Here is a 26,268-nt window from a genome sequence, read left to right as displayed (position 1 = left end):
GGAGGCAAAAGACTATACACTGAAAACTGCAGAACATTGCTGAAAGATTAAAGAAGCCATAAATAAGTAGAAAAACAGCCCATGTTTGTGTATTGGAAGACTTAGTCTTGTTAAAATGTCAATACTACCCAAACAGAACTATACATTCAATGCAATCCCTATCAAAATCCAAGAAATTTTTGCAGAAAAGTCCAACCTAAAATTCATGTGGAATCTCAAAGGACCCCAAATAGCCAAAAAAATCTTTAAAAAAAGAACAAAATTGTAGGTCTCACAGTTCTAGGTTTCAAAACTTACTGCAAAGCTATAGTAATCAAAACAGTGTTGTCCTGGCATACAGACAAACATATAGACCAATAGAATAGAATAAACAGCCTAGAAATAAACTCTTACATATACACCCAAATGATTTTCTACAAGGGTGCCAGGACCATTTAATATTCAAAAGACAGTCTTTCCAATATATAGTGTTGGAAAACCTGGATATTGACTTGCAAAAGAATGAAGTTGGACCCTTACTTTACACCATATACAAAAATTAACTCAAAATGGATCAAATAATTAAATGTAAGAGCTAAAACTATAAAACTCTTAGAAGATGCAAAGGAAAAGCTTCATGACATTAACTTTGGTAATGATTTCTTGGATGGGACACCTGAAGTGTATGCAACAAAAGAAAAAATTGTGTGCTTCATCAAAATTAAAAACGTATGGGCTTCCCTGGTGGTGCAGTGGTTGAGAGTCCACCTGCCGATGCAGGGGACACGGGTTCGTGCCCTGGTCCTGGATGATCCCACATGCTGCGGAGCGGCTGGGCCCGTGAGCCATGGCTGCTGAGCCTGCACGTCCGGAGCCTGTGCTCCACAACGGGAGAGGCCACAGCAGTGAGAGGCCCGCGTACCGCAAAAAAAAAAAAAATTAAAAATTTTTGTGCATCAAAGGACACTATCAGCAGAGTCAAAAAGCAACCCACAGAATGGGAGAAAATATTTGTAAATCATATATTTGATAAGGGATTAATATTCAGAATATATAAAGAACTCTAAAACAACAACAACAAAACAATCCAATTTTGTAATGGGCAAACAACTTGAACAGACATTTCTCCAAAGAACATATACAGATGGCTAACAAGCTTGTGAAAAGATACTCAACATTGTTAATCATTAGGGAATGCAGTCAAAACCACAATGAGATACCACTTCACACCAGTTAGGTGAGCTATTATATAAAAGAAGGAGGAGGGGAAGGAGAAGAAGAAAATAACAAGTCTTGTGAAAGAGGTGGAGAAACTTGAATCCTTTGTGCATTACTGGTGGGTAATGCAGCTGTGGAAAACAGTATGGCATTTCCTTCAAAAATTAAACATAGAAAATAAAGAATTTTTCAATTACAAAAAAAATAAAGCATTTTTCCAGTTTCACATAGAACTACCATGTGAACCAGCAATTCCACTTCAAGGTATATACCCCCCCAAAATTGAAAGAAAGTATAATGGACTGATTGTGTCTCCCCCCACCCCCAAATTCATACCCATGCCTATATTTGGAGTTAGGAAGTGATTAATGTTAAGTGAGATTATAAGGGTGAGGACCTGGTGTGATAGGAGTAATTTCCTTATGAGAAGAGACACCAGAGAGCTCCCTCTCTACTCCATCTCTGTCTGTAAGTCAGGAAGAGAGCTTTCACCAGAAACCAAATTGGCCAGAAACTTGATCTTGAACTTCCAGCCTTCAAGGACTGTGAGAAAGCAAATTTATGTAGTTTAAGCCAGCCAGTATTTTGTTATGGCAGTCCAAGCAGACTACGACAAAAGGCACTCGAGCAATATTTGTACACCTATGTTCATAGCAGCACTATTTACAATAGCCAAAAGGTGGAAACAATCCACATGTCCATCAACAGATGAATGGGTAAACAAACTACAATGGAGTATTATTCAGCCTTAAAAAGGAAGGAAATTCTGACACATGCTACAGGAAGGATGGACCTTGAAGACATTAATGATAAGTGAAATAAGCCACAGAAGGACAAATACTGTATGATTCTACTTATATGAAGTACCTAGAGTAGCCAAATTTATAGAGACAGAAAGTAGATGTGGGGGAAGAGGAAAATGGGGAGCTGTTTAATGGGTACAGAGTTTCAATTTGGGAATATAAAAAATTGTGGAGATGGATGTGGTGGTGATTGTTGCACAACAAGGTGAATGTACTTAACTCCGCTGAAATGTACAGCTAAAAATAGTTAAAATGGTAAAGTTTGCTATGCATAGTTTACCATATTCAAAAAAAATTGAAGTGTGCTTGCTAATAGAATCTAAACAATACAGAAATACATGAAGTAAGTTTATGAAGTAAATTTATTTCATTATTTTATATGTAAACCTTTAATTCATCTGGTTTTATTTTGGTGTTAGGAATGAAGGGGATCCAGCTTTTACCTTTCCTGATCACAGTATTATTGTTAAGTAATCCTTCCTCCCCCATCACCCCTGCTGATTTAAAGTTTCTCTTTCATCATATACTAATTCTTATCTATGTAGTGGATCCATTTCTAAATTTTCTATTTTGTTCCATGGTGCCATTGGCCAGTCAATTTGTTCCTGCCTCACAGTTTAAAGTATCACACTTTAAGGTGTAATTTATATGATATAAAATGCACAGATCTTCAGGATACAATTCAGTGAGTTTTGGCAAATGCATACATACACATAGCCCACTATTAAGATATAAAATATTTCAATCACCCAAAAAGATGCTTTGTGCCTCAGTCAGTCCCCAACCATTCCCATCACAGAAACAACCATTTTTCTGATTTCTTTCACTGATGATTCATTTTGCCTGTCCTAAAAATTCATGTAAATGGACTAATTCAATATGTACTCCCCTGTTTTCTACCTTTCTTCACTCAGCAGAGTGTTTCTGTAGTTTATCCATGTTGTTGCACGTACCAGTAATTTATTCCTTTTTATGGTCGAGCAGTATTCCATTGTGCGGATGTGCCACAATTTCTTTACCCATGTCCTATTGTCAGATATTTAGATCGTTTCTAGTTTGGAGCTGTTATGAGTACAACTGCTACAAACATTCCTGTACAAGTCTCTATATAAACATATGTTTTCATTTTCCTTGGAGAACAATACTTTTAAATTACTATAGCTTTAAAATAAGTATTAATATTTACTACAGACATTCTTCACTCATTATTTTTATATTTTCTTTCTTAAAATGGGCTATTTTTACATTATTTTGCCAAAAAATGCCTTTGGGAATTTTTGGAATTTGATAGATTAAAGAAAAACTGACATCTTGATAACATTTAATCTTCCCATTCCAAAACATGTTACATTTTTCCATTTGGTCAGGTCTTCTTCTACGTTCCTCAATAAAGTTTTAAAATGTTTATCAAAAAGTGCTGCACATTTCTAGCTTAGTTAATTCCTAGGTAGTTTTATTTTTTTATTACTGCTGAAAATTGGTACCTACCCAATCCCCCACCCCCCGCCCATTATTTTTTCTTATTATTATTACTTTTCCACAGGAGGGATCTCAGTTTCTTTTTTAAATTATCTTGTATCCAGCCACTTACTGAATTTTTCTTCCAGTTATTCTATTATGAACTATTTTAAACAATTAGTTTGCAGAGTGTTTCTTTCTCTGAAGAAAATGGAAAGAAAATTATCTCTTTCTAAAGCCCTGCTGGATTGCTTTCCAATCCTGCTTTCATTGTCACACTCCCTTATCATCAGTTATTTGACCTACCAACAACACCAACCAGCATCTCCTTTCTTTTGTGTCGACTATAAAACTTCAAGGAAGTCAACTGTCAATAGGAAAGTGACTTATACCATTCAAGAACACATTTTGAATTAAGTCTAGTGCATGTGAGAGCTATAGTCTATAACAGAAAAATAGGTTGTTGTTGATTAGTTAATTACACAAATATCTATCATCTTTTTCCATGAAGAAGCAGCCACTACACATTAGCAACAAACATGTAAACATTTACCATAGATCTCTTGGATCTGAGACAGTTTTGATCAGCAGATACTGGAATGGAGGATGATAGCAAGGGCTTTTGTAGACACTTGAGAGACTCTTCTCCCACATGTCATGGGTCCCCACAAGAAGTCAGAGTGGACAGCCAGGAAAGTTACCATGGGGCAGAGAGAGCAACTGGGCATCATCCGTGGTCAAGAGGCTCCTGCTCTCAGGTGGCTCATGCCTCCCACATGGCTTCATGAAGTATAAGATGGTCCTTGTAAAATGCTTCCTAACCCCTCACTCTGAAATGCTTCTTTTCCTTCTTTATAATCTAACCAGTTGAGCAGTTTACTCACCTTTATAACCTCCAAAGGGGTAAGACTTCACTGATTTCCATATCTCAATGAACAAAAATTTCTCATACTCGATTGCTATCACCCCTCCTCTTCTGCAGTATTAACATTTTTTCTGTTGCAATGTTAAATGCCTTTGTGTCCTCAAACTCCACTAAAGAATGAAATTCTATCCTCGGCAATTTAGCAAAAACTTCCATATACTTCGTTATTCTGCTTTCCCAGGACACTGCACCTTTATTTCTCAAAACATGGGCAGAATTAAACAGATTTAAGATCCTGACATCTGGGGCTTCCCTGGTGGCGCAGTGGTTGAGAATCTGCCTGCTGATTCAGGGGACACGGGTTCGTACCCCGGTCCGGGAAGATCCCACGTGCCGCGGAGCGGCTGGGCCCGTGAGCCATGGCCGCTGAGCCTGCACGTCCGGAGCCTGTGCTCCGCAACGGGAGAGGCCACAGCAGTGAGAGGCCCGCATAATGCAAAAAAAAAAAAAAAAAAAAAAAAAAGATCCTGACATCTGACAACAAGGAAGGCACTCTTCCTTCAGAGAAGATCCTAGAATCCACTGCCTAGGTCTTCTGAACGTGCCATATCAGGTCTCATTTCCTAAGTTGTCTTTTTTTTTTCTCTTTTTTTAAAATTGAAATATAGTTGATTTACAATGTTGTGCTAATTTCTGCTGTACAGCAAAGTGACTCAGTTATACACATATATACATTTTTTAAGATATTCTCCTAAGTTGTCTCATGAACAACTTTTTAGATTGTCCTGATTCCCTAAATAATTAGGGCACTGCAATGTTGTTTAGAGCTTCATTTTTGTCATCTTCCTCTACTACTTTAAATTTCAGTTAATGAAATCAATACTAAATGCTGAACATGGTGGGCAATATCTATTTTGTGATTCTTCCTTATTTTCTTTCTCCTTTTTTGTTTCTTCTACTTTTTATTACCAGAATAAAAGTGGGGTTTTTTCTTTACAATTCAATGATTTTTAATATAAAGTTGTGCACCCATCACTGCCATCTACCTTCAAAACATTTCCACCACCTCAAAAAGAAACTTTGTACCATTTACAGTTACTCTCCATTCCCATCCCTAGCCTTAGGAAACCATTAATCTCCTTTCTGTCTCTATAGATCTGCCTCTTCTGGACACCTCACATAAATGGAATTACATAATGTGCATTTTATTGTGTCTGGCTTCTTTAACTGAACTTAATACTTTTGAGGTTAATCCATGTTGTAACATGTATCAGTATTCAGTTCCTTTTTATTGCTAAATAGTATTCTGTCATATGGCTAGACCATGTTTTGTTTAACCAGTTCGTGGGCATTTGGATGTTTCCCACTTCATGGCTATTGTGAACAACGCGGCTATGAACATCTGAGTATGTCTTTGTATAGACACACGTTTTCATTTCTCCTGGGTATATACTTCGAAGTATAATTGTTGGGTGATATGGTAATTCCATGTTTAAGAAACTGCCATCTGTTTTTCCAAAGTTGCTGCACTGTTTTACATTCCCAACAGCAATGTATGTAAAGGTATATTTTTAACCTCTATTAAATGATGGCATAAATAGGACAAACCAAGGAATTTTGACTAAGAAGAGTGCATCTTTTACCCTGCTTGAGAGATGGGGGGTTGGAAGATGATTTTCTTCTGTACTACTTTCTGAATCTATTTTCTGTTCCACAGGCCCCCTGGAACTAGAGTGGGCATGAATGTGCTCAGCAATGAATGCCATGGGGTTAAAATGAACATTGACTTGCCAAGACCTCCTTCATTATAATGAAATGCCCCTCCCTGTGCTCACATACACAAAAACACAAATTTTTAAAAATGCTTGTTAATTCCCACTGATGCAAAGAAGCAAATACTTATCTTCCTTACCATCTCTTTTTTTGATAGCATATATGTTTATTGTTCTATTACTCAGAGTTCAGACTGCTATAAAAGTGCTTTAACTGAAGGAGGGAACAATGCCTTTGGCATTATTATATTCAAGTAAGAATGTAGAAAAGAGAAAACTGGAAGCATATTTAGTTTCCTTTGAGCTGCCAATTTCATATAGCTGACAACATGAATTATATTACATAAAATCTATTCATTATTCTATCCATTCAAGAGCAACTTGAGGTTTAAGGCAGACTAATGGCTGTCACATGAAGCCACTGCTTGTCAGTCTTCAGTGAACTCAAGCAAAAAACAAGGAAATTGGGAAAGGACAACATAGGGAGTCAAAGAATATTCATACTGTAGGGAAACAGCTCCAAAAGAAAAGAAGCTTCTTGTATTGAATTTGGCAGTGGTACAAGGTACACCAGGAAACTGCATTTCTGTGTTGAAAAGTTATTGTGTTATTTTGGGGTTGGGATGGGTTGGAAATCATTTTACTGCTTATTTAGGTGCCAAACTTCATACCATTGACAGGCTATACTGTCAAATATTCTGGACTTCAAAATATGTTGTTTATTTTCCTTCTTGTGTTATGTTTATAGAATGAATTGAGAAAGAAAATAAGCAACATAAATAAAATTCTTGAAAAGAACCTATGCTCAGAGGCCCCCCACAAAAGTCAGACAGAAAAAAAAAATCTTCTGTCTGTTCTGCTCATGGGGCCTCATTTTCCTTAACCACTAAGCTATATAACCTACAGAATAAAAGAACCCATAGAACAAAAGAGAAACTGGATTCTCCTCTCAGAAGGGAGGGGAAAGTCTCTTGGTGCTTGACTGATACAGAAAAAAAGAAATAAGGATAAAAACAGTGAGACTTATCAACCCATTCAATGGAGAAAAAAGAGAAAGGCAAGCCCATCAGTGAAAGAGCAGAAGATGAAAGAGAGAATTGCAAAACATCATATCTAGGAATGAATTTCTCCTTTTCTTAGCACCCAAGAAAATATTAGGTCTAAGAAAATATGGGATTCCTCCTGCTTGAATTTCAGAGCAGAGTAGAAAGAGATCTATTGTACATTCGATTTTAGGTTCTGGCTTTCACTTAGCATGCATCCTCTAAATGGTGGTTATCTTGGTTTGGGTTTCCCCAAGCAGACTCTGAGACAAGAATTCAAATGCAAGGAGTTTCACTGGGAAGTAAAGAAAACTGAGAGGGAAGTGGGCAAAGGAGGCAGGGAAAGGAAGGCAGTCACATTATCAAGCCAGCTACAACCGTGGGCAACTCCAGGAGCTAGTGGAAAACATGCACCTCACTGTTATCCCATCCAAGGGATGAGAGAGTTGGACTGGTCACCTTCCGACTCCACTCAGTCGCAGGTGGAGGGTTGCTCCCAGAGTCATTAACCAAAGGGGAGGCAAAAGAAAGTCCATAAGTGAAGAAATGCAGATGCTGACTGTTGGAAGTCAAGCCTCTGTGCACAACAGTGAAAGGTGAGGGAACGTGGGTTTGGCCACACCTGGGTGAGCTTCAAGTGGTATAAAAACAACCAGGGAACACCTCCCTCTTTGGGTGCAGGGACCTTGTTTGCTGTTGTTTCCCAATTCTGTCATACTTCAGGCATTCATTAAATAATGTGTTAACTAAATGTGTTAGTGAATGCATGAAATAGTTTTAAATCCTGGCTCCATCATTTGTGAAAAACCTCTTTTCTCATATATAAAAACAAACCTTGGGACTTCCCTGGTGGCGCAGTGGTTAAGAATCCGCCTGCCAATGCAGGGGATGCAGATTAGAGCCCTGGTCCAGGAAGATCCCACGTGCCATGGAGCAACTAAGCCCCTGAGCCACAACTACTGAGTCTGCGCTCTAGAGCCCGTGAGCCAGAACTACTGAAGCCCATATGCTTAGAGCCCGTGCTCTGCAACAAGAGAAGCCACTGCAATGAGAAGCCTGCGCACCACAACCAAGAGTAACCCCAGCTCGCTACAACTAGAGAAAGCCCGTGCGCAGCAATGAAGACCCAATGCAGCCAAAGATAAATAAAGAAAAATAAATAAATTTTAAAAACCCCTCATTCTATGAAATAATAAATGACATAACCTAAGATAGCACCTGACCCACAGCGGGAACTGAGTAAATGTAGTTATTATGTATCGATTTCCTTCTTTCTGCCATGCAGTCCACCCTCCTTTATTTTGCTTTTCTCTCATAGAAAGGAAAGGTGGCTGTAGCATTTGATAGTGCCCTAGTTCAGAAATTTGAGAAATTTGCAATGTATCTTGACCCAGTGGAAGGGCCCACACCAACGGTTTCATCTTAAAGGTCAAATTCATTGACTTACATATGTAGGAGAAGCTGTGATAGCAGTTCTTTCAAGAGAGGGCCAACACTTATTTAATTGTACGTTTTGAGCCGAGAGCACCACTATGCAACTATGAACGCAATCCTGAAGAATGACACTAATTCTTTTAACCTGCCTGCTGCTTATATTGAGGTCAATGGCTGACTTTTTTTTTTGACCTGATGCTCATCAGTAATTACTCCAAAGTGAAAATATGAAAAAAAAATCAAGGAATAATATGAAAGTGTCAGGTATTTTCTGCCTTCTCATTCCCCAAATTCACTCACTCTCATACTCTTATAATGTTTTATCTCAACACTCAACATGTGTATTTCTTTCTAGAACCCAGCCAGATCCCAGGTCTGAATTCCAGTAGCTCATTTCCCAGTTTCCATGAAACAAGGCCTGAAAAATGTGAACTTCTCAGAGGACTGCACACAAGAAGATAAAAGCTTAAATTACACCTGTACAACATCCTCCATTAAAATTTATAGCTTTTCAAAGGAAAAGAGTAAGTCAATTAGTTCTAGAAATCCAATCTTTCTTCTTACCTTCCAACAAATGTGTGGCTCAGGATATAATTTAATACCCAAAGTGCTAGGCACTTAGTCCAACTAACCTGAAGAGTGCTTATTCCACTTAACTTGCCTGTGTTTTGAGATCTTTTTAAAATGTTGAGATCTTTAGAGTTCTAGGATCTGTCTAAACTGTGTTTCCAGGAGCCAAGTAAAGGTGAGGGTTGAGGCCAGTTGATGGACGCTCCTCCATGAAAGAACATCTGTTGTGCTGCTGAGCTTAGAACCAGGTCTCTTCACCAAGTTGGGGGGCATGAACTTGAAGCCTCCCAGAAAATCAGTCCACTACCAGTTTGAAACTCAAGTCTGACTGTGATTCAAATGCAGGCTTTTTCATTGACCCTGCCTGGGGTCAAACCTTTATCTTTCCTTCCTTCCCCCTTTGCAGCCTTTTTTCCCTCACTTTCCCTTTCAGTGCTATATTTTATCCTCTATGTTTCTGAAAATCACAGTGGGCTAAATGAGATAGTGTATTAGTTTCCTATTGCTGCTGTAACGAACTACTATGGACTTGGTGGCTTCAAATAACAAAAATTTATCACCTGACAGCACTGGAGGGCAGAGTCCAAAATGGGATTTATTGGACTAAAAGAAGATTTCAGCTGAGTTGTGTTCATTTTAGAAGTTCCAGAGGGGAGTCTTTTCCTTGCCTTTTCCAGCTTCTCGAGGTCACCTGCATTCCTTGACTTGTGCCCTACATCATTCTGACATCTGCTTCCATCTCTCTCCTCTCCAACTGGTCTGATCCCTATATTAAATGGATCCAGCCCCTGTTAGCTTTAAACTGTTTAGTGTTCATTTAGTCAATTAGTGTTTCTCCTGGGGTAACAGGCTTGATTTGAGGGTTAAGGTTTTATCATGGCTTAACGATGTGATGGAGTGTATCCAGCCCAAGAGGTAAGCCCTAGGGTTTAGGCTAGTGAGAGGGGCAAGTTTAAGTCAATTGAGGAGACAAGGGTGTGATAGAAAAGCAAAGGCAAAGATGATGACTGTGCGTCGAGATGAAAACACAAGATCTCAGCTGAAAAACAACAATCAGAGAGGTCAAATGAGAACAAGGTTAGAACCTGACAGAAACAAAAGATAGCAGGAAGCAGAGCCTGGGAAAGTAGGGGGAGTCCGATTTAATTCTTGAGGTTGATATCTCAGTCACACCCCTCATTTCATGGTGTAAGTGACCTTCAAGATACCATTGAGCTGCCTGATTTTCCACACAGCTCACACATCCCACTTCTTCCCCCAGACATCATGACATGGGACAAAGTAGATGGAAGGATTCTTTGGAACTATAAAATGACAATGCAGTTTTTACTTTAAAAGGTATTTTTTAGGCCTAAAGTTTAAAAGGTCTTTGATCAGCCCCTAACTACTTTTATGACCTTAAGCAAACTTCCAGTTTCTTCATCTATAAAGTGGAATTAATAATAGAATCCGTACCTCACAGAGTTATGTGAACTAACATGCCAGGTACAGAGCAGGATCTCAGTAAAGTTAGTCATATTTGCTATGACAAATCTTGTTATCTTTAAGTGAAAAATAATAATCTTGTTGTCTTTAAGTGAAAAATAACCCAAGAGATCAACAGAAAAATAACCCAAGAGATCAACAGTTATGAGGTGGAGGGGGAGAACTTTCTCCCAACTAATTACAAAAAGAATATTTACTCTTTATTTATGCATAATTCCATAAATCACAATGAATTTTGACAGTTATCTTTTGGAAGGCTCTGTCTTGTTGTATGGCCAGGAAGTGCCTTAGAAATGTATGAGGGAGAGGAGAGGCTGGCTTTAAGAATCAGCATAGGGACTTCCCTGGTGGTCCAGTGGTAAAGAATCCACCTTCCAATGCAGGGGACGCGGGTTCGATCCCTGGTCAGGGAACTAAGATCCCACATGCCATGGGGCAACTAAGACCATGTACCACAACTACTTAGCCCGCGAGCCTCAGCTAGAGAAGAGAAAAACCAGCACATCACAACTAGAGAGAAGCCAGAGTGCTGCAACAGAAGATCCCACGTTCCGCAACTAAGACCCGACAGAGTCAAAAAAAAAAAAGTCAGCACAAAAAAATCACCCAGAGTTTAATTGCATGCAATTGGCCCATCCCACCATAAGTAGAGAAAGAATTGTGGTGTGATGTACGCTTCCTCACACCCTGCATTTAAGTTCAGTCCAAGGTCCTTTCTACAACCTACAAGGTCCTGTCTGATCTGACCCCTGCCTCCCTTTGCATTTGGTGTCATACTGCTCTTTCTCCTGCCTACTGCTATATACTGAAAATGTGTCCTTCCCAAAATTCGTATGTTGAAACCTATACCCCCAGCGTGATGGTATTTGGAGGTGGGGTCTTTGGGTGGTGATTAGGTCAGTGAGGGTGGAGCCCTCGTTAATGGGATCTGTGCCTTTATAAACGAGATCTCACAGAGCTCCCTTGCCCCTTGTACCATACGAGGACACAGGGAGAAGATGACATCTATGGACCAGAAAGTGGGCCCTCACGAGATATTGAATCTTCCAGTGCCTTGATCTTGGACTTCCCAGCCTCCAGAACTGAGAAATAAATTTCTGTTTATAAGTCACCCAGTCTATGGCATTCTGTTATAGCAGTCCAAACAGATACCTAATATACTGCAAAAACGTCTTTCTTCATATTTCTGAAACATTCCAAGACCTTCCTACATCAGCCTAACTTATAAACCTCTTTTATATCTGATTTCTTATTTCTCATCCATCAGGTCTTAGCTCAGAAGTCATCTTATTGGAAAACTTTTCTCTAATCATCCTACTTAATGTAAACCCTGCTCCCCATACCTCTACTTAACAGATATTACCATTCTGGAACTCATCTTTTTTTTTGGTAATAACCCTGAAATTACCATATACAAACATATTTTCCGCCAGTCTATTTCTACTGAACTATGAGCTCCACAAGGGTAGGGAATCATCTGTTCAGGTAGCAACTATTGGCCATGATATGGAAAATTAGCCAAGTATCATCTTTGTTATGTGAGTTGCTAACCTCTGTTTGGTACCTACTACTCTCCCACCAGTCCATAACGTCATGTCATAACTAAACTTCGGATGTGTTTTATCATTTCAAAGCATTGTTACATAGTTTAATCCCTTGGATACTTATAACAACTCCATTAGGTGAGAATGTTCCATTTTTATAGATGAGGACACAGATTCAGGAAAGCTAAGTTACTTGCCCACAGTCACACAGCCAGTTAAGACTATGGTAGAGATGAAATTTGTTTATTTTCGCTCCAAGCCTTAGAATGTCTGGGATGTGTATTTTGCTACACTAGACAGCCTTGCCTAAAATGAAAAGAAAAAAGATAACATAGAAATTACAACCCCAGGGACTTCCCTGGTGGCGCAGTGGATAAGACTCCACACTCCAGCTGTGACAAAGTGAGAGAGTGTCATGGACATATATACACTACCAAACGTAAAATAGATAGCTAGTGGGAAGCAGTCACATAGCACAGGGAGATCAGCTCGGTGCTTTGTGACCACCTAGAGGGGTGGGATAGGGAGGGTGGAAGGGAGGGAGACACAAGAGGGAAGAGATATGGGAACATATGTATATGTATAACTGATTCACTTTGTTATAAAGCAGAATCTAACACACCATTGTAAAGCAATTATACTCCAATAAAGATGTTAAAAAAAAAAAAAAGACTCCACACTCCCAATGCAGGGGGTCTGGGTTTGATCCCTGGTCAGGGAACTAGATCCCACGTGCATGCCGCAACTAAGAGTTCACATGCCACAACTAAGGAACCCATGTGTCGCAACTAAGGAGCTGGTGAGCCACAACTAAAGAGCCTGCCTGCTGCAACTAAGACCTGGTGCAACCAAATAAATAAATATTTTAAAAAAACCCAAAGGCATTACTAAAAAAAAAAAAAAAAAGGAAATAAGACATATATTTAAAAAAAAAAGAAATTACAACCCTAAATCAATACAGACATACCAAAGGGCATTAAATATAAAGGCTTTAGTTAGATCTTATAAATCTCTAAGGTAAAATTCAGTTCAAGATGGAGAAGGATATAATGAATAGATGCATGAATGGCTGAGGAATGAAAAAATGCAGTTGATTTAGAAAAAGCCTCCTCTGAAGGCAGGAAAGAACTGTCACTTCCATTCTACAGACCGAGCCACACAAGTTCTCTTTTGTGGGGATAGTCACTAGAAGAGGGGAAGAAACAGTGCTTAGATTTAGCAGAGAGTCTTTGCCTTGTTTGGTTTCATTTCGTTGAGAAGGGCCCAGGTTGTCAGAGCATAAAATACGGATGGACTCCTGAGATGGACCGAGTGGGAAAACAGTGACTCTGCAGCTCTTTGGATCAAGATGTTTGCTGTTTGGAAGTACATCAAAGGGAGAGATGTGGACGATTCTGTCTGTGGGTTAGTTAAGATCCAGAATGTCCTTTAGGGTTTGGTTTTTTTCAAAGATTGATAGAAAGCCTCGCATTATGTGTCTCCAATCGCATTGTGGGTTCACTAAAATGAGACAGACAAATATTTCTTAAATTGTGTTCCCTACATAAGAGGCAGTGCCTTGGGAATCTATTACCTTTAAAAGAAAGCAGAGTTCTTACAAATGCTAAGAGCCATCTGGCACATCACCTCAGCATGCTGCTTGAATAAAAGTTAGTTCCAACAACATTGATAAGATCACAAACTTAGTTTTTATCTAAAAACACATAACCTTTAAGCAAAGTTTACATAGTTTCAAAAAGTTAAATCAAAAACACAAATTTCCTTTTTTCCCCAATCAATTAAATTCAACAGACATTTACCAAACATTATATATGTGCAAGACATCATTAAATTGAAAATCAATCTCAACCTACTTACCTTAATTTTTTAAGCAGGGTTTTCTAGTATATACTACCCTCAACATCTTTCTAACAAAGACTTTAAAGAAGATCCTCTTTAGTATTTCATTTGTCTTACTCTTCATTAATACATCATTTTTATCATTGTTATGCATAGTTTAAGCACTGTGAATAAGAGAAAGAAAAGAAGGAAGAAAAGGAGGGAGGGAGGAGAGAAAGGCCCTTAGCTTCCAGAAGTTAAACAGCCTAACAGAGAGCTAGGAAAAGTATGAATGGCACAAGCAGAAAGCAATTAATTATTCTCTCACTAGCTGAGCTTTGTGCGCACACACACACACACATACACACACACACAATTTGTTTGCTATGGCAGAAACCATCTTGGCAAATAACTGAACTTTACTGTATCTCAGTTTTCTCTCTGTATAATGAGGAAGTTGGATTAGATGACTGCTGAGATTCTGTATAGCTCTAACCTCCTATAGGTCATTCAACTTTATTGAGCATTTGCTGTGTGTGAAGTGGGAAGTATTTCACGAGGAGAAACAGGATATACAGCCTGAGTAAAACTCATTTGTCTTTCAAGTGATTATAATTTATTGGCCAAATGCAAACAACTACCTGTACTAGAAGATGGCACGAATAAAGGTGCTGGGAACATGCGAAGAAGGAAGACTTGATGCAAATGCAGGACGGAAGGGGATGGAAAAATGAGGGACCAAACAAATTAGTTCAAGGACAGCAGACAGATGAGGCTACCCTAGTATGAAGGGCAAGTGATGTTAGAGGAAAGAGCAAGAAAGGTAGGGAGAGAAACTCAGAAAGGACTGGCTATTTTAAAAGGTCAATAACAAGCTGATCTAGCTGGGTTCTTGGAAGGAGATGAAAAAGATGACTTTGGGATGAACTAAACCAAACAGCCCAAGGTTTTGGGAAACTGCCTAAAAGTCAGTTTCACATTGAACTCAGAAACCGGCTATCATAAACTCATAAAAGGATCCTTGTTTTAGTGCAGAAGAAATGGGTCGAGAGAGATTGTATGGCTGATGTTGGCGTGTTGAAACTGAGGATCACTAAGGAAGCTAGAAGGTTGTAATGTGCTCAGTGTGGACAGATGGATATAGAAAATCCAGAAATGAGGAAATCTCAACATGCTCATCCAGACAACCTAAGTATGCTCCAAGTGAGTCATTTCCTAACCTACGGGCTGTTTCTATTTCCAAGGCTTCTCACAATGTAATAAAGCAGTTCATTTCATCTTGAAAGGGCAGGTTGATTGGGATGTTTTGGAAGACTCTCTTCAGAGGAAGAATCATGAAGAGGATTCAGGGATTATCTCATATCACTGAGGCTAGAAAAACCCAATGAAAGAATTCACTTTAAAATCTGAGTAGTGTCAGCCACCAGGAAGACAGGGGGCATAAGTTTGAGGTTAGCCTCTGAGGTCATCTAGCAAACACACCCCCTTACAGATAAAGAATGGAAAGATGGGGCTGGGATAGGAGTAGTGAGCCAAGCCTTGGTAGGGGAAGGCTGAGATTTAGATTGACAGGAAGAGAATGATGGTGTTATAGGTGGTAGAAGCAGATTCAGAGAAGGAGGGGCAATGGCGTGGAAGATGGAACCAACAGGATTTACTAGTGAGATGACAGAGAAGACAGTCCAGCCAGAGCAAAGATACCTCCCAGGCAGGTAGGAATCAGAAGCATTGATGACATAAGAGACAATGGCTGACCTTCCATTCTGAAGCCAGGATTTTTTTTTTTTAACACACACGAGAAAAAGCCTTTATTTTTTTCTACAAAGAACATCAGAGGCTAAAAACACAGGACCCGGAGACCAGGTGTGGAGCACCAAGACTCCTGTTGTAGCCAGTACTTCTTAGATACATTGTCTCCAACCCAGCCCTCTGACGCATCCAATTTTGGGGGGCAAGTGCAATCATTTCCAACAACAGGGCCATTCAGAAACACATCATTTATCCAAAAGCTCTTCAGAGAGGATCTCTGCTTGACTGCTTCAAGGAGCTGTCTGCCAGTGACAGCTTTTCTGTGGTTGTCAAAGGACGGTCTAGTTGCCTCCAGGCTAATCTGTTCCGGTCGCCTCCAGAGAGCCCAGAGCATCCAAGACCCAGGAGCATCCACTGAAGTCTGGGTGGGTTTGCTTTAGGATTTCCCCCATATAACTAAAACAAGCCTCATTTTTCCTCCTCTTCTTCCCAAGGGCTGAACTGGTACACTCATACTTCTTTTTGGCTAGAGTATACATTTTGGTCTTCTTCCTAGGGAAGACCATGTAAGCACATGAAGTACATGTGGAGGTTTAAATTCTTTGAAGTGCACAAAAAAGGTGCCTTTCCAGGTGGAGACACCACTACAATACTTACTAAGAAATGGTAAGTGGCCCCTCCTTTTATGGGTCTTGAACTACTTAAAGGAGTTCCTGTACCTATTTTAGGGGACCTTTATAGGACTAAGATTTTTTTTTAACATCTTTATTGTAGTATAATTGCCTTACAATATTGTGTTAGTTTCTGCTGTATAACAAAGTGAATCAGCTATATGTCTACATATATCCCCATATCCCCTCCCTCTTGCATCTCCCTCCCTCCCACCTTCCCTATCCCACCCCTCTAGGTGCTCACACAGCACTGAGCTGACCTCCCTGTGCTATGCAGCTGCTTCCCACTAGCTATCTATTTTACATTTGCTAGTGTATACATGTCCATGCCACTCTCTCACTTTGTCCCAGCTTGCCCTTCCCCCTCCCCATGTCCTCAAATCCATCCTCTGCATCTGTCTTTATTCCTGTCCTGTCCCTAGGTTCGGCAGAACCTTTTTTTTTTTTTTTAGATTCCATATATGTGTTAGCATACGGTATTTGTTTTTCTCTTTCTGACTTACTTCACTCTGTATGACAGACTCTAGGTCCATCCACCTCACTACAACTAACTCAATTTCGTTTCTTTTTATGGCTGAGTAATATTCCATTGTATATATGTGCCACATCTTCTTTAACCATTCATCTGTTGATGGACACTTAGATTGCTTCCATGTATAGGACTAAGATTTTTTTTTTTTTGCCACACTGTGCAGCATGCAGGATCTTAGTTCCCCAACCAGGGATAGAACCCAGGTTCCCTGCATTGGGAGCACGGAGTCTTAACCATTGGACCACCAAGGAAATCCCAAGGACTAAGATTTTTAAAAATTGTTTTCTCTAATAAATTTTAAAACATATAACAAAAGATTAATCCCATATTTTACCCAGATCATAGCTCTAGAAACGAGACTGAGCCAAATATTTGGTAGGCAACAGTGACTGAATGACAGTGTATGTCAAGCGCGTGGACTCTGGAGAACCAGGATGCCTGCATTCAAATTCCAACTCTAGCACTTTCTACCAGCCATGAGAGCTTCAGAAAGCTACTCAAATTCTGTGTCTTGGTTTCTCATGTATAAAACTGGCATCATAATATTACCTTCCTCATGGAGTTGTGGAAATTAAATGGGTTAATACACGTGGATCTCTTGGAATAGAGCTCAGCACCTAGTAAGCACTTAGTAAGTGCCAGCATTTACTGGTGGTTGTTACTGGTTGTTGCTTGTTGTTGTTCTAGTTGTTATTTGATAATGAATCCTAGGGGCAGGTGCATCCCCACAACAGGTGGAACCACTTTTCTCAGCCACAATACAGAGTGAGTCATAATAAAATCATGCTGCCAGCTTCCTGAACTGTTGAAATACTTGAACTTCTACATACAATCCCTATTTTTTTTAAAAAAAGTTACCCTTTCTTTTTGAAGTTTACAGATTACAGAGGCTCTTTCCTCAACTCCACCTTTCCTTTTCAAGGACATTAAATCCCAAAGAAAGGGATTTGGAAGTGATTTCTTTTACTGCCACACCTTTGTAGCTCCTTTTCCCCCATTCATTCTCCCACCTCATTTGTACCTAAAGAAAAATGATACTTCATTCATTATATTGTCATACCTGGCAGCTTATATCTGCTTTGTATAAATGTACCTGCCTTTCATATCAAAGACTTAATGTGTACTATCCCTTCCTTTCACTTACAATGGGGGTCACCCCACACTAGGGGAATAGTGAACATTTGGTGAGCAGCATATGAGCTAATGGGCACTTTTTTCATAGTCCTAGAAAAAAGGTCTGGGATACACACAATCAGCCACTAAACTTAACTTTTGTCTCATCCTTGGTATTGTCTTAATTACGTGGACTTTCATCAATGTTCAAACTCCCTGTTGGTTGGCAAAATAAAGCCCTCTCCCCCCAAAGACATCCACGTTCTAATCCCTGGAACCTGTGAATATGTTAGATTACATGGCAAAGGGGAATTAAGGTTGCAGACAGAATTAAAGTCATTACTCAACTGATCTTAAAATAGGGATATTATCCTGGTGGGCCCAATGTAATCCCAAGGGTACTCCAAATTGGAAGAGGGAGGCAGAAGTTAGACCTGCCATTGCTGGCTTTGAAGACGGAGGAACGGGACCATGAGCCAGGGAATGGGGGTCGCTTCTAGAAGATGGAAAGGACAGGGAAACAGAGCCTCCCCTATAGCCTCCAAAAAGGAACACAGCCTTGTTGACATCTTAATTTTAGCCCAGTGAGACCTGTGTTAGACTTCTGACCTACAGAACTGTAAGATAATAAGTTTGTGTTGTTTAAGCCACTAAGTTTGTGGTAATTTTTACGGTAGCAATGGGAAACATACACGTTCCATGTCTGGAGATCTGCCTGGCATCCTCATCTCATGGGACTCTGCATCCCTACTTAGACTGCCCCCCTGCTCTGTTTTGTCTTTGCCTATTAATTCAATAGAAGTTATCGAGCACCTACCCTGTGCCAGGCACTCTGCTAGACCTTGGAAATGCAAGATGAATAAGACATAGTCCATGCCTTTTCATTTACTCAACAAATATTTGTGTACCCAGGCTGAGTTAGATGTGGTAGAGATGAAAAGAAAATGGTCGCAGCCTTTCAAGAGGCTTTCAGACCTCTGAGAAAACAGTCAACATAAATTTAAAAATTATGATTTGGTGTAACAAATGCATGTTATTGGAGTGTAGAAGAGAGATCACCTAACCCAGCTTGATGAAGTCAGGAAAACTTCAGAGAGAGGAAGAAATGGAGTTTGGATGAATATGAGTTTGCCAGACAGACAAGATGGGGAGAGAGATTCAAGAGCTTTGAAGCAATGTGGCACTTGAAATCTGGCTAGTGGATATAAGAAACAGAATTTAAAATTGTATTTCATTTTAGTTACTTTTTTAAAATATAAATTTATTTATTTTTGGCTGCGTTGGGTCTTTGTTGCTGTGTGTGGGCTTTCTCTAGTTGCGGCGAGCAGGGCCTACTCTTCGTTGCAGTGCATGGGCTTCTTATTGCGGTGGCTTCTCTTGTTGCGGAGAGCGGGCTCTAGGCGCGTGGGCTTCAGTAGTTATGGCACGTGGGCTCAGTAGTTGTGGTGCACGGGCTTAGTTGCTCTGCGACCTGTGGGATCTTCCAGGACCAGGGATAGAACCCATGTTCCCTGCGTTGGCAGACGGATTCTTAACCACTGTGCCACCAGGTAAGTCCCATTTTAGTTACTTTTAATTGAAATGGAAATAGCCACAAGTGGCTGGTGGCTACCTTGAAAGGAAGGAGATTGTCTTCTCTTTTCTTTTTCCACTTCTTACGGACTGGAAAGCAGATGTTGGGGCAAGTCACCTTGGACCATGCAGACAGGGCATCAGGATGAAAGTAAGAAAGTAGAAGGCACTTGGGTCCCTGACCCCTTGCAGCCATCTTTCAGTTTGGCTTATGCTCAGATTGTCATGTGAGAGAGATATAAATTCCTATATTGTTTAAGCTACTGCTATTTTGGATCTTTGTAGATCAGACAAATCTGTATCCTAATACAATGTCTCTTAGACTAATGAAAAGCAATAGTCATAATCTTTGCTCAGATTTTTTTTTTTTGAGCCCTTTCTGTGTACCAGCCCCTATGCTAGCTGTTCTAAATACACGGTCTCATTTACTCCCCACACATTCCAATAAGGGAGATTATCATTTACCCCCATTCTGCAGATAAAATGGAGCCTTAGCAGAGTGGCTCATTAGTAGTAGGATTAGGCCTGTTTGACAGGAAACTGTATTCTCGTGAGCAGATACATAATGTCTTAACATTAAAGACCAGGCAAATTGAATGTAAACCAGAGTTTTAAAATGCAGAGATGATATTTATGTCTGTGGCAGACATTCTCAACTGTCTACCCGGCACCCACTCCCTCCTTCTTCCTAAAAACAGAACCTCAATTTGTTCAAATAGTGGGCAGAGATTCCTTGACATCAGGAAGGCTAAGTTTCTATTGCAGAACCCAGGAAAGAAGTCCTGACTGGTCTAAACTAGTCATGGTAGTCTCATTCCCCTTGGCCAATAATCGGTCTAAGGATAGGTATGTGGCACAGTTCTGGTCAACAAGATATAAGCACAAGTTTGATAGAGAGGGTTCCAAACCAAAAGCCAAAACCAAAAGCCAAAACCCTGCCCAGAATGAAGATGCAATGCCAGAGATATGGCATCCATCTTGCAACCATGAAGACAAAAGTCAACATCATAAAGAAGGCAGAGTGGAGAGCTAACTGAAATTCTTGATGACATTATTGAACTGCTGCTCCTTGCCTGGACAGCCTAACTCCAGACTTCTTGTAATATGAGAAAAACTAACCCCAGTTTACTTAGGTTACTATCAGTCAGGTTTCCAGTTACTTATAGCTGGAAGTCTTCCTAACTGATACACATATATGTATACGTACCTTTTGTTTTTGTAGGAAAGATAAGGAAAATTCACACAGCTTACAGTGCTATTCTGCGCGTTCTTGGCTGACTGCTGGAAAACAGTTCCCACTGGCTCACCCACAGTAAGAATCATTTGTCTCTCTCAAAACACACATTTTGGTGGGATATGAAAAATAACCTTAAGTAGGTAATAGAGTTCAGGCGAAATGCATATTTACCTCTTTCCCACTCTCCAACTAAAACTAAATTTCCCCTCAATTACAGATGTTTCTTGAGTAATGCTAAGGTGTGAAAAGCACTTCTATTCTGTTGTTTTAGACTTAATATTATGAAATTTTAAAAGAAATCTCTGGGGACTTCCCTGGTGGTCCAGTGGGTAAGACCCAGCGCTTCCAATGCAGGGGGCCGGGGTTCAATCCCTGGTCAAGGAACTAGATCCCTAGATCCTGCATGCCTCAACTAACACCTGGTGCAGCCAAAATAAATAAATAAATAATGGATTTAAAAAAATTATTTAAAAAATAAAAATAAAATATCTCTGTAATCTTTCTTAACCTCTGAAGTTTTAGAGAAAAGCAGAAACACTAAACCTAATGCACAAAAAGGATTCATTCAATGGGTATACCTATCCACACCAAAGATATATGAAGAACTGAGGCATGTTGCAGGATGATGAAGGTTTAAAAATTGGCTTAAATACATAGATAAACAGAAGAGGCAGAAATGCTGTTTTGCCCTTGGATTATATTGAAAGCTGATTTAATTCTCCTGAGTGTGCAAAGGAATAAATAATATTTATGCAATCAATTATCCAGAATTACGAACAAATTCTAAAATATTTTGGAACGCTAGATACTTCAAGTTGAAAGGAGAAAGAACAGATTGTTTTCTAGCCATATGCTAAATAGAGGCACTCATACACAAATATACACCATGCCACTACATTAACTATGCCGTTAATCTTTAATCTGATTCATAACTGAAAAGATCATGTGGTAGCTGATTTTATACTATTTCATTCACAAAAAGAGATTATCCATTAAACAAGCACATTTTTCCCTGGGATTTCACAGAATAAATGCGCGAGACACATTTTTCTTTCAAACACCAAGCTATGCAAAATATTTCCAGATATAATCAGAAAGGTATGAAACAGCAAATTAAGCAATATCCAGGCAATCCTCGGCATTATTTTGTGTTTTTGACAGATCTGACAAAAGTTGAAAAAGCAATTTCTATAAAGACAATATTGGAAAAAGAAACATACCTTAGAGATGATTAATGGTTCTCCATGCTCCAGGCCACCTTTCAAAGTAAAACCCCAGGGAGCTCCTCCCTGAAGGAACGCTTCCAGATAAACGTACCTTCCCCTGGGGGTCCTGTTAGGGTTTAGTGTGGCACTGGTCTCATCGAAGTTCTCTGTGGTCCTCATCATGCCAAACACATGATCCCTCAAGTTAAACTTTAAATGCCTGCAGCAGATTCAAGAAAGCGGTGCTTGTATAGCACATTATCCCATCCTTCATGATCCACGCTGGCCGAAAAAGAGGTTTTCAGAAACAAATTCTTTCAGATGTAAAGAGTTCTTCCAAGCTTAGCTCCAAGATGCTGAGCCAGGAGGATTTTTCACTTCAACATTTCTGAATGTAAACTCTCCTCCTGGAATTCCCGGTTCTCACTGAAGCCCCCAATTGGTGTATATCTCTCTACTCTGTTCAAAAAGAAACTTCTTTCAATGTCACTCTCAAGACTGCCTTTATTTCACACACACACACACACCAAAACTTTTCTAACAGATTTTACAGAGAAACTTCAAGTCATCTTACAATGTAGTAAGAAAATTGCAAAAACTCAACTGAATCCCTCAATGCTGATTGATTATCAATGCTTTCTTCCTCTCCGAGTGAAATTTACCATTACAATAGCCCACCCTCTCCCCAGAAGTGGCTTTAAAAGAAAGAAAGCACTTACTATGCTTCTGCTCGCTTCAGGAGTTTCTAACTTGTCCCAAACTGAGAAGCTGTGCTAAAACTTTTTGCCTCTGTTTTTCAGCAATAAGTTCAGTTTGTTTCTTGTAAAAGAAAAAAAAAGTTTTTTTCCAGGATGTAGAGAAAAATGGAAAAAAGCATGGTAAATTAACCTTCCCTGGAAAAAATATCCAGGAGGCAGCTCAGTTCTTTCTTTGGTCCTTTCAGTGATGATCAGCCACTGCAGCTGCTGAGGCAGCCACTTGCCTCCTCTGAGAGAAAGAGTAAGAAAGTGAGAGGAAAATGGATCAAGGCAAACAGAGGCACCGCAACCTTTCTGCACAGTAAGCACTGCTATGCGGAATTCAGTTCCCCACAAAGACCTGACCAATCAAAACAGTCTTACAGCTGATAAAACGTAGACAGTTAAAAATACCATACAGATGGCTAATTAGCAAGGAGTTGAAAAACAATTGATAGTCTAGCCCCACCTTGTTCCAGTTCAAGCAGAATCCCTGGGGGTGAGGCACGGGCATTGACATTTTTTTAAAAACTCTGGGCAATTCTGCTGTGCAGCCAAGTTTGCAAAGAGGATTTGGTAAACATTTAAGTAAGTGTCAAGGTGGTAGCACAAGGCCTTTATTTTGTTCTTTGGAAGAAAATGCCAAGTAAAATATATGACCGGCCTCTCATCTTGAAATAGGACTCTCCAGTCAAATTTCTCCTTGTTTGATTCAATACAAACAGGAGGCAGGCTTTCTTCTATATTTTAATTGTTATCTACTCCAAGACAGTTTGTTATCCATTCTTTAAGTGAAAAGAAATACTTAATATCTGGCAAGTAATAGACACTCAAGGCGGAATGTTGTTCTGATTTCAGGTTAGCAGTGGAATTTTGTAATAATGTTATATAAAATTTAACATTAATACTTTCTATTAAAAATTTAAATAGTGCAAGATAACTATATCTTTTACCCAGAAGCTTCAGTTATCAAGTTATTGGAACAAGTTATAATTATTTCCAAGAGATATTTTGCTAAAACTTTTTCTGTTTAAAAGTACTTGATAATGTGAATTATGTTGTAAACTGACATTTTGATATCAATTTAATTTGGGTGTTTGTACCTACATTTAATGAAAAGTTAATATAATAGAGAAGCAGATATATGCAAAGTAATCTAGATGGTATTTAACGTATAACACATGTCAAGTGTTATTTGCTTTTCAGTAGTAACTTTATCTGTAGGGCTCAAAGACAAAGAAAAGTAAAATCTCATTTTAATGTAATGATAGTACTTTAGTGGAAACAAAAGTTGTACAAAATGAAAGTAGATGGTAAATATTGTCTGATTCTTAAGAGTAATTATGCAGTTTTCATTGGGGCTTCCTTTTGCAGCTTAATTTATAAATTAAGAATAAAAGGAGAAATGCTGGTTTTTCTTTCACTCCATTATTAAAATATATATGTATATACATTTAAATAAAATCCTAAGTAAATGAATAGTTTTTTTCTGAAAATTATTTTTTATGGCACTTACGATCTTGCTCCTGATTCATTTTGTAAAAAATGGGATTTCACAGAATCAACATTTAATATTAAAAGTAATAAAGCCAAAATCAAAAGGCAAAGGAAATAAGAACAAGATAAACAGTGATGAATAGAACTCAGTGCTTGTGGACTAATGAAACCCCTGTTTTACATTATCACCAAAAATATTTGACATAAATATTTAATGAAAATTTATATACAATCTGAAAAATAACCATATAGAACTTCATTTGGTGGACATTCATTGTAGCAACTGATAGATCAGAGTTAGAATAACTTTTTCCCCATCTTCCATTGCTCACAATCAACGAATGTATCCGTTTTTAGAGGTAAGGACATAGAGGCCATGAAAAGCCTAAATAATCTGACCAGAGTCATCCTGCAAGCAGCATAAGTGAGCATAAAATTAAAATTGTCAGACACTCAGGAATGGAATCTCAGTTTAAGGTAGGTCTCTTGCATAATTTATGTCTCTGCCAGCATTGCTAATTCATAAGAATAACTTCTGTTAGAGTATGTGATTTGGACTCAAACTCTAATTAGAGTATGAAATTGGACCCTCTCTCCTCACTAGAGAGAGAAAAACAACCCTATTGTCTCAAGGTGCTGACAGTGGAAGGCACTAAGACTAAGTCTTGGTATTATTATGAAAATGGCTTTGACCTTGCAGACCCAAAAGGGTCTCAGGGAACTCTCCAAGATCCCCAGACCACACTTTGAGACTTGCTTTCCTTAACCAGATACAGCCATATCTGAAGCTACCCCATTCTTACCAGTTTGGTGAGTACACATGTGTACTTTTTCCTTAAATAGCTGGAGTTGGGTTTCTGTTACTTGCAACCGAAAGAGTTCTGAGTAAACACAATGAAACCCTTCATTGTTCTTCCTGGTTTAGGAAAATGTTTAGGGAAGCTTAGTGCAGTCTCAAAGAGGTAGCTTCGAATCTTGTTTTCTCTCTACTTCCCTCCTTCCTTCTGCCTCTAATTTAGGATTATTCCTACCTTCATATCAAGTTCTTCCCTTCATGATAAATAGATCCAATGTACCTCACAACTTTGCTTTCTGTCTCTATATGAAAAATTCCCAGTGTTGTAATTGAGTTCATGTTGCTCTGTTACTGTGAATATGGTCCCAAAGCAGAAAAATAGTTCAATCATATCGCCTCTCTTATTCTTCTGGCACACCTATACCAAACACTGTTTTAAATGTCATTTGCTTAATCACTGTTTTGACGTCTTAAAAATCACTCATCACTCTGTTAATATCACCTAAAGAAAAATTAATTTGTTCTTTTCAAAATTCTCATTTCTTGATTTTAATTTTTCATAGCCACCCATGTGTCTTTATCTTTTTTAGCATTTTAAATGTGATTTAACTTCTTGGATTTTTTGGAATGCCTTTAAATTTAATATTTCAAAGATTGAAAATGTCACTAGGTTGTCTCTGAAAATAAAAAATAATAAAGTCAGAGTGACATCTAGTGGCTCTTCTGGCTTACTAAATCATCATCAAAGTAACTGTAGACAATAAGTTGTTAAATTGTAGGTTTGGAAATTTATTCAGTTTTTCTTAAAAGGAACATCTCAGAACCATCCCAAAGAGACAAAAATCAATCTTATTTTAAACTTTTCACAGCCTCTCTAGGCAACCTTTCAGAGGCAAAAAGAATTATCTCTTCATGTGTCTCCTTCTTAAGAGTGAGGAAAACTTCCAAGCCGACCTTCCCTCATCACTAAATGCCAAGAAGCCTCACCTGAAAACAGTCACTTGAAAGAGGACTGAAAGCCCAAAGATTAGTTTAAAAATCATCAGGATACACCTGCTAGACCTTCCCCTGAAGCAATGTCATGGCTCTGTAGAATGCTGTGTTGAATATGCAAAGTAGGATTCTCCGAGAAAAGAGGAAGGGGAAATGCATGTTGGTTATGCAGTTTAC

General features: G+C 39.0%; 1 protein-coding gene across 1 annotated transcript in view; it reads right to left on the bottom strand.

The window, feature by feature from the left end:
• The window catches only part of SHROOM3 (shroom family member 3), a gene marked incomplete at its 5' end in the record, with an annotated part of 318,759 nt that extends 296,508 nt beyond the window's left edge, over positions 1 to 22,251 (bottom strand). Inside the window, one exon of the mRNA XM_079709194.1 lies at positions 22,084 to 22,251. Within this exon, the coding sequence (XP_079565320.1) occupies positions 22,084 to 22,251 (168 nt within the window). The remainder of the gene's footprint in view (positions 1 to 22,083) is intronic.
• Positions 22,252 to 26,268: the final 4,017 nt, after the last annotated feature.

This window comes from Hyperoodon ampullatus (genome assembly GCF_949752795.1).
Source record: "Hyperoodon ampullatus genome assembly, chromosome: 1".
NCBI lineage: Eukaryota > Metazoa > Chordata > Mammalia > Artiodactyla > Ziphiidae > Hyperoodon > Hyperoodon ampullatus.
Note: the sequence above shows the minus strand (reverse complement) of the source record. Positions and strands in the feature narration are given on the sequence as shown.